Consider the following 10,199-nt stretch of genomic DNA (forward strand, 5'->3'; position numbering starts at 1 on the left):
GGAAAAATGAAAGCTAAACGCAAAAACACAGATGGTCAACGAAGATGTCTCTGATAGTCGTAGGATATAGAGATGAAGGTCTTTGGTCAATAAATATGGTCAGACTAAAAAATATAGAATTCAGAAAAATAAAAAACAGAAAATTGGAATTCTGAAAAAAAAATTGAATTTGAAAAAAAATGTTTTAAGGCCCTGTTAAAAGGATTCATTGGAGGAAGTTTCATGTATTTGTGGATTTTAGTGATTCAGGGACGGCTGTGGTACTGAAGCCCCACGAGATCCGTTACTCCACTGAACTTCAAATATTTTAGGATCGTTTGCAAGAGCTTCAATGAACACCACAGAGGAAAAAGTTGTTTGCCTGCCTACAGTTTTTTATACTCAATGTTTCAGATCACCAAGGAAATTTTAATATCATACAAAGATAACAAAATACTGTTTCTCTAAAATGATGGACAAAAGACATTGCCACGGAAAGTATCCGGTGAAAATGCTGTGGATCCCACTGTGTAATACTAAAGCTGAAGCATTAAGAAAAACATGACTATAAACACGGTGGTGGTGGTGTGATGCTGTGGGGCAGCTTTAGTGCATTAGTACTTGCCATAGTTGTTGGAATCATGAAATCCTGATGGAAAATATTTAGCCATCAGTTCAAGATCCTACGCAAGCTCAACCAAAGCACAACATCAAGAGCACCTCTAAAATAAAACTTCAGAAGTGGCCTAGTCAAAGTCTAGACATGAAAGTGATTGAAATGCTGGGATATGATCTTAAAAATGATGGTCCTGCTTAAAAATCCTCCAATTTGTCTGAATTTAAACTATTCTTTAAAGAAGAGTTGGACTAAAATTCCTCCATAGAAATGTTAAAACAATCATTGCCGATTATGGAAAACCTTTTGAGTCGCACAATCAGGTTATGAGGAGTGATTATTTTTTCACACATGTCCAGGTTATTGAAAAAAAGACGATGTTTTTACTCAGGCTGTCTTTCCCTGATATTCAAAACGGGTTTATAATCAGAAATATTTAAGTCTGACAAAAAAAAAAAAAACGTGAAAAACACAATTATGGCACTTTCAGCATATCATATTCCATATCACATGGCACACATTTGGTATTTCACATTTAAACCCTGAAACTAAAATACAGCCAGACGTTTGACAAGTGGAGGAAACATGGCAAACCTAATCATAAATGTGTTCGCTCGTTGTGAGCTCAGTTTGGGCTCCCAGGTTCCGGGGCCCCGTCTTACTCAGGTGTCTGAAACCTCGTCGAGATCCCAGGAGGATCTCAACAGCTATTCATAATTCAGGAGCGAGCTGGTAGACAGTGAACACACCGCCAGGCGAGAAGAAGACATGCTGGAAGGAAGAGAGACGGAGGGGAAAAAAACCTGCTGAGTTTTATTGAATTCTGTCACTTCGTCTTCTGATCAGTCGAGGAAGAAAAGTGTTGATTTATGGGACAATCCAATATCTGTGATTATTAATTGTTAACCAAGTTAAACAGGAAATATTTGAATATTTTCTCCCTGCTGTGAAGAGCAGTGGAGATCATCTGGCTGTCAGACTGAATTCAATAAAATGAAGAAACTAAAAAGATAGATAGATAGATAGATAGATAGATAGATAGATAGATAGATAGATAGATAGATAGATAGATAGATAGATAGATAGATAGATAGATAGATAGANGATAGATAGATAGATAGATAGATAGATAGATAGATAGATAGATAGATAGATAGATAGATAGATAGATAGATAGATAGATAGATAGATAGATAGATCATACTTTAAGACAAGTGTATTATTATTATCCAATGAATAATAATAATAATAATAATAATAATAATAATAATAATAATAATAATAATAATAATAATAATAATAAATCTTCTATACCTGCAGGACACAGTAACTTCTATCTTAGTTGCAGGGACTCTGGTGTTCAGAGGGTCGAATTCGCCTATTGAAGCCATCATCTCGCCTCACGACGCTGATGATCATCCGCAAAAAGCGCCTGGAAATCCGGACGAGTGGAAAGATGTGACGGTTCAGCACTTGGATCGTGATCGCAGTAAATCCATGGCTGAGATCTGCCTCTGGGTTTTCACCTGCGGAGCGGCGGAGGCGGGAGAGGAAGAGATTGTGTGGAGGGGGGAGAGTGAGAGTGGGGGCGGCGGTGGCTGGGGGGGAGAGACCGGCGGGAGGAGAGAGGGTGAAAGTTGGGAGGCAGATTTAAAGTTCATTCAGCTCCTCCGTCGTGTGCGGCGGGCGGCCACGCTGCGCTCCCAGGGTCTGTCCCGGCGGTGGTTCGGGAAGGAGGAGAGCGCCACCCGCCGGTGACTCCTGGCAGCAGCAGCAACAGGAAGATGCAGCTCGTTTGTCATTTCCAGGCGCGTTGGTGAACTTTTTTTTTTTTCCACACGTGTAAACGTCTAATACACTCTAGGTTATATAGTTGCGAACAGCATGTTTTGAATCATTAGTGCTACTCAAAAGCCTGACCTTTTCCGTCGTTTCCTGTCATCTCTAATGACGGACTCCCCCTTCTCTGCCAAATTATATTTGGCTATTTCTGCATTACAACAGCTGTTTGAAAATCCTGTTTATTAGAAATACATCAGTGTTTTCCCCTTCTAACTGCATTTTAGGGTGAAAAAATACAGAAATTCTAATGTAGTAATATTATGCAGAAATCAATTAACAGGATTAAAACCCTAACAAATAAGTTACTTAAAGAAGATTACATATCTGTACAATAATGTGTGGTACAAAGTATCAGTTACAGTTTATCTTTGGTTATGGAGTATGGGAGTGCCATTTGTAAAGTTACACAGTAAAATAATTAACAGCAACATTTCAGTTTATTTAGCCAGTCAAAGATAGTCATATTTTCACAATGTTACTAATACATTTATAAATGTCATCCCTAAGTATTTAATTTACAAGCTACAGATTTAGTTGCAAACTCAATATTTAGCCTGACACAGAGAAAGTCAAATTAAATGGATAGCACTCTAAACGGTTAGCAAGCTAAAATATATTTAGCTATAGTTAACAAGCTAAATATGTAGATTTCTTGCCAAATATTTAATTAGGAAGCTTATTTTTAAAGTCTGAGCAAAAATATCTAGTTTGAAAATATTTTGTCATCACCATTGTAATTATTTAGTACAGCGACTAAATATTTAGCCTGTCAGAGAAAGTCAAATTTAATGGCTAGTAAATTAAATATTTAGCTAGCAATCTAAATAATCGACTAGCTAAACATGTAGCTTTCTTGCTAGATATTTAGTTTGCAAGCTAAATATTTAGGTCTGAGCAAAAAAATTAGTTTGAAAATAAACATTTAGTTGGTACACTTAAAGTACATATTCAGTTCCGAGTTAAACATTTAGGTGGGAACTAAATATTAAATTTGTAAACTAAATGTTTAGTTTGTAAAATAAATATTTGGTATACAAAGTAAATATTTATGTCCAGCAAACACCTGGAAAGCAGTCTGTGATGAGCTCAGCAGAAGTAGTTTTTCCAGGTGTTTGCTAATTGCTTCTGGCTAGTCTGAAGGAGCTGAGTGGGGAAGAGGGAGGAGCTGCATGGAAAAGGAGGTGATCTGTCCACACAGGCGTTTTTGCACCACTGAATGGTTGACATGGAGACTGAAGGGTTTCTTAGACATGCATGAAAGAAATGAAAAAATAAAAACACTCCAGGTATGTCTTTGAGGAGGGAAAAACATTCTAACATGTTGTAAAGCTCAAGAAAATAGATTTTACATAATACTGTTCCTTAAACAGTTTGAAATTATCAGTACTTAAGTTCATACATGTAAAGTAATGTGTGGTTTCAGAGCCCTTCGTAGTTGGAATCTTCTGATTTCAACAGAAGATTGTGTGTGTGATCTACATTAATGTTGAGGGAGTTGAAAGAAAATGTTAATTTTGAATTGGAAATCACTGACTTGAGAATGCTTAAATAAAAGAAGACTTAATCATTTCAAATGCATTACCTCATCAATCCCCTAGTATCTGGCTGCCTCTAGCTTGTTGATATTTTAGTGTGAAATTTCCCTCAGCAAACCCAGTTTATTTAAAACTGGGTTGATTATTATCTGACTATTTCTTCCTTTACATCTATTATTTGGTGCTGTTGCTTGAATAATAACGCTTACTGTTCTACAAAATGTTCAAGTGTATCTTCACCAGGCCCCCAATTTTGGCAGACTTAAAGACAACACATAAACCAAAGCAGCACATTCAGGAAGCGAACATGGAGTTTTTTCTGAACTTTCACAGTGCAGCGATCTCAACTGGAAGCATGGAGAACGGAGAGCTGCATTATCCGGGACTGCAGGGCTGTGCCCAGAACATGATCGGTTCACAGCAGCCGAGCAGCCTGTTCAACCTGCTTCCATCTGGAGGAAAAATAGAACCACATCTGTAGCAGCAGACGTCACAGTGGTTTCCTTCATCCTGCTGAGAGACGACCAAATTCATCCTCTACACACTTCACAGAGATCCTTTGCTTGTTACTTGATTGATTTGTGTGTGTGTGTGCGCGTTCGTGTGTGTGTGGGGGTGTGCGTGCGTGCGTGTGTGTGTTTGGGGAGGGTTTCTGTACATGTTTCACAAAGCGGCTACTTATGTAAACTGTATAATTAATTCAAGGCCGACTAAAAATGTATAGATTTTTGCTTTATTGTAAAGTAAAACATTGCATACAGAATAACACTTTTGGTTACTGATGTAACAATTTCTAAAACTGTCTCTAACCAGTGTTGTTAAAATGTGACATGTCTGCTATTAAATGGTGAAGCTATTTTCTCTCAAGCACAAATCATAATTCCAAGGTATGGTTTCAAATAAAAAAAGTGAAATATCATTTACTCCATAGTTTGGGTTTCCACATTTTACAAAGAAAGTCAACCAAAGCTCTACATTTGTGGTTGTTATATTGTTTTGGATCACTGTTTTATAATGTCTGTTAATAAAATTCAGATAAGCCACGTAATATTCTTTTTTTTGAAGGCCTCAGAGAATTATTAGAGAACATTGGTGAACAAACAGCATCATGAAAACCAGGGCATACAGCAGAGAGGTTCAGGAGGGAAGTAATTGAGAAATTTAAAATCAGAGTTAGACTATAAAACAAAATCTCATGTAGCTCTGTTCACTCCATCATCCAAAATGAAAAAGAGAATGGCAGAACAGCAAACCCACCAAAACATGACCATCCAAGGAAAACAAATGGCAGAGAGGAGAATGAAGTGGCCAACGGGCTTATGGTAACTCAAGAGATTCTTGTGAAGATTGACAGAACAACCTAGACAAGTCTATGAGTGGCAAAAAAGTCACTGTTTTCACAGCAAACTACAAGACATTCTGCTTGAAGTTTCTCACAAGCAATGAAAAGGACCAGGCAAGCATGTGGAAGACCAAAATTGTACTTAAAAACATACAGAACCCTGGCCTGGCCATTGCATCCCTACGCATTCCTGTTCTCATTTCCCTTGAGTGATCTGTTTGGAATTTCTGTTATATTCACAGAAATCACAGCTTGATTTCTGTGAAAAAATTTTAACCGGGCCAATCAACAAATAGAAAAAGGAGTTGTGAACAATGTGAAGTCTCTGGATTGTTTTAGAATCCAGACATTCTAAAACTTTGCAAACTACAATTAGTTTGCAAAGTTGTAGTTTGACAATCTCATTGGAGGCCCCTCATATAGCAACTCCACCAAAGCCTGGCCTGGTATCAAGTGTTTGTTACCATCCAAAAACCACTTCTGATTGTTGTTGTTGGAAGTGCAGGAGGCTCGACTTCTGCTTTTCAATGATCTGCAGTTGCACAAATGCGCACTTGCCATTTTCATGTGTGAGTGTAAACGTTTAGTTGGGGCCTTGTGGCTTAGTAGCAGATTATTTTCATTTAAAGTGGCAAGAGGCTCTAAAACTGCTGAACTAAAGCAGAACTGAGGAGACTACAATCTCATTACCAAAGAAAGATTTTGTGCGAACAATGTAATGAACATGCTTTGTATAGTTATTTTTACCTGTTCAAAGACGCATAATAGGTCACATTTGAAAGTTATGCTCTACTTTGTGTAGATCTATCACGTAAAATACCAATAAAGTCTAGAGTGTAAAATACTAAATTCTTTTAGAAAGGAAGCACCTCCTGTATTTATATTCAGTGGAACATATATTGAGTTGGGCCTCCACACCCACTGTCAATTAGCACCTAAGGAAAACCCAAGCTGCCATCCTCTAACGAGACATCTCCGCTTCTAAATCTGGATAGCCCGCTCCACCAAGCAATTCCCCGTTAATCAGTTCTCCTGTAAGCATCAAGAAACCTCTTTAGAGCCTCCCACGAAGACCTCATCATCCCATCATTTGTGAAACAAAGCCTTGTATTTTTGGAAAATGTAACGATACATGGGTCTGACAGTCAGATGAAAGCCTGCCCAAACAAATGGAGGGAAAAATCGAGAGGAAAAAGAGAGCGCAAGCAGGAAATGATGATGTTTACTGTCACACAAACTTGGTAGGGAGTTAAGCTAAAAAAAAGGGGGGAAACTCAGTCTCCCGAGAAGATTCAAGTCGAACAATTGTCCAAAACATTTAGGGCTTTGCAGATGGTTCATCTGTGACAGACGGTGAATGTGACTATATCAAGTTTCCCCTGGTCTTGTTGCACACTGATAACAGCAAATAGATGTTACTCTCCGCTGCGTGTGTGTGTTTGTGTGCGTGTGTATTCCTCTGTCTGCATGTGTGTCTGCAGATCCACTCAATTTTGCAGCTGATCAGGCAGAAATTGAAAATGTTCATGGGGCCAAGGAGACAGCAGAGAGAGAAAATGGGAAGTGGGGCAGAGATGGAGAGAAAGGAAAATGGAGGACGGGGTGATGGGGCAGGGGGTGTTGGAATGGGATGAAGAGAAAAGCTAGAGGAGGCAGAAGAAAGTCATGTTATTTACCCAATTCCCCCTCTGGATCGTCCATAGAGGGGACGGGTATTCGCATGATAAAAGGGGACGAGGGAGTGTGTGGGTGTGTGTGCATGCGTGGGTGTGTGTGTGTGTCAGTGGAGTGGCAGCTAATTATCTAAGGAGGGGAAGTCCTGTTTAGTTTCCATCTCAGGGTCCAAGCAGAAAGCAGGTCCATACTGACGGACAGAATGGAAAATAGATGATATTCTTTTGTTTATTCAAAAATGTTCCCCTGATATAATCTGCTCATTCCACCTGCCTTATACCATGTGGTATGAAGTCTGAGGTCAGGGTGTTCTAAGTGTTTTCTTATTTTAGAAAGACAGCCATAAAGAATCACTGTAAAATATGTTTGGTTGGATTTAAAGTCACAAAAAACAAAAAAAAACATATTAGTCACTGATTTTGATTTGGTCTCACTGTAGGAATTATGGATGAACAAAGATTTCACTGGTTGTAAAAAGTATGACTACACACTATTAAAAATCATGCAAAAAATGTGTTTTACATTTTAATTTATAACTGTGACCAAGTGCTGTAAAATTTTGTATTTTTATAAGAACAAAAACATTTATTTGATTTATTTAAATTTCATAACTGACTGAAGCTCTAGGTAGGTGTTTACATTTTCGTTTTAATTCAATTTGAATAAGTTTTCTAAAAAATAATAATAATTAAAAAGGGACCATTGTGTGTTTATAATGTTTTCGCAGTAATGTATTTAACAGTCAGTTCATGTGTTTACTGGAGTCTTTCTCCTACAGTGTAAGGTTTTTCCATATAGGAATTATATGATAGTATCTCATTAGGGAGTTATCTAAAGTTCTTTATCTTATTTTTTGGGGGAATAAATACACCAAACATATGCGCTAAATGCCAGAGAAAGAGAAGTCAAACATGGGCCTTGCATCTTTACTCAAAAACATGACAGACGCTTTCTGTAAGAAAGAAAGAAAAAATACATTAAACTTTCTGGACTATTTTTGAATTATTTTCAAGAGATGATATTGCAGTCTGACACTTTGTCTAGAAGCGGTAAATAAAGAGCCGTTTTCATGTGCGATCTCAAAAGCTATCACACAAACAAGTATGAACACACAGTTAATGAATCAATCTTATTCAATCAGTGTTCAGCACCAAAAGGTAAAAAATGTACAAAGATGCATTCGCTAACTAAATTTTAACCATAAAATTTCACAAATTTTCGACGAGAAGACTACTCGTCGTGAATCCAGCCGGGTGTGTCCTGTGGGGACACACCCGGCTGGATTCACCCTGGATTTATTCATGATAACAGAATTTCTGCTGTTTGGAGCTTGTGGATTCCTGGATTATTGACAAATTTGTGACGGACTTGGCCGAACTAACGAACACTCAGACTGTTGGTGTGGACAGAGACGAGGACTCTAAAACTCACTAACCGGATGGAATCGATCTTGGAGAAGTTGCTGGTTTCGGCTCAGTGGAACGACCGAACTAATTTGGATGATTGGGAACTGAGATGTATCGGAGAGACTTTAGGGAATATTGAAATTTATAATTTTCCCGACCTAATACATTCTGTTCATGAATGGGCTTTCCCTGTGTGGCCTTGGAAGAGCTGCATATCTCTAATCTCCTCGAAGATATGTAAACACAACACTCTTCCCTCCTCAGAGGGCGGCAGGGGGGCGCTGGCGGACATTTTTACAAAAGGGAGGCGCTGAGATTCCTCTGGGGGGTGTTTGATCGAAGGTAAACTTTACACCTTAAATGCACAACAATGCCAGTTTAGACTTTGAACAACTTGGTAAAACTGTATTGTGTAACATTAAACCATGCTTTGCTGCAACAATATAGATGGCAGCTCTTCTTCTATTCAGTGTTTGTAGCTTATTGACGCAGCTCCGCTCCTGCTAGTAGCTTCACCGGCGCATCAGTTCAGCGTTACACCGGCTGATGAAGTTGCTGAGATTCACTTTGTCTGGTATTTTTGCCAGTTCTGTCATCATGTTAAGCAGCAACTTATATTGAAAAGTGATTTATTTCCGTTTAAAGACTGCACGCTTCCATGGAAGAACAACAGAAAATCTCTCTTGTAAACATGCAATTACTAAAATCACGAAATCCTCACTTTGTATCCCTCTGAAAAATGAACCCATTTAAATAAAGAAATCCCTCCATGGGTAATACCACGATAGAGAGCGCTCATTTTATAGCGTTAACACCGGTGCTGTAAGTGGTCTGGGATGAAACGGTGTGATAGAACAATGGTATCACAGCACTTTTAAATTTCAATAATCAGAATACCAAAATTGTTTCCATTGTTTTAAAAGGTTTATGTCAGTCTGCCTTTTCCCCATCGATACGTTTCCCGACCGCCCTGCACCTTAGGGGGTTTAAAAACAAAACAAAAAAATGACGCGCACATTGCGCAAAACTCTGAAACAGGAGAAGCGGGACATAAAACGGAGCGACAAACTAGATGTGAATTATGGCATAAAAACAGAGAATCSGACGCTGAACAGTGAAAAATCAACACATGATGTGAARCACATGACGATTAGGCGGCGCAGCAGGTGATGAGTGAAGATTACTGATGGTGAGAGTCAATAAACGATAAAATAAATTTAGCAACAGGAAAGGAGCTAAAGTGGACACAGCAATAAACCAAGAGAGGATAATACTAATCAAAGGAAACTAAATTGAAATGAATGAAGAAAAAAATGCAAGAATAAACTAAGAAACTAAAGTAAATACAGAGGAATAAAATGGTATGGCAAGACCTTTCGAGCAATAATTAATACAGAGGACTGTATGGCAAGAATAAACAGACACTATTTCCACATAAAAGGTAAAATAATATTGTTGAAATGTCATGGGTTTGTTGAGACCACATCTAGTACTGATAATAAATATATCTTACAGACCATAACAGTAAATAACTTATCACTTATTTATGTTTTTAATTAGATTTGATATATTTATTTCTTCAATATTATTTTTCATGTCAGTGTTAATGTCATGAGGCTGATGACTCCATGWCACTTTCAATTTGACTCATTAGGATTTGATTAAGAACCAGATTTGTTCTTTGTAATTTCTGTCCAGTAAAACTATGAATCTATAAATCAATAGACAGTTCTATATAAAGATATAATCCATGTTTCTGTCTCATATCTGTGTGGCATTAAAAGGACCACTGAAAGCTCTGGTTT

General features: G+C 37.9%; 1 protein-coding gene across 1 annotated transcript in view; it reads right to left on the minus strand.

Moving 5' to 3' along the window:
• LOC103466873 (copine-9) overlaps positions 1–2,313 on the minus strand; it is a 97,909-nt gene extending 95,596 nt beyond the window's left edge. Inside the window, exon 1 of the mRNA XM_008412761.2 lies at positions 1,910–2,313. Coding sequence (XP_008410983.1) covers positions 1,910–1,989 — 80 coding nt within the window. The 5' untranslated portion in view covers positions 1,990–2,313. The remainder of the gene's footprint in view (positions 1–1,909) is intronic.
• Between the last annotated feature and the right edge of the window lie 7,886 nt (positions 2,314–10,199).

The sequence above is a fragment of the Poecilia reticulata genome, linkage group LG7 (assembly GCF_000633615.1).
Source record: "Poecilia reticulata strain Guanapo linkage group LG7, Guppy_female_1.0+MT, whole genome shotgun sequence".
Lineage (NCBI taxonomy): Eukaryota > Metazoa > Chordata > Actinopteri > Cyprinodontiformes > Poeciliidae > Poecilia > Poecilia reticulata.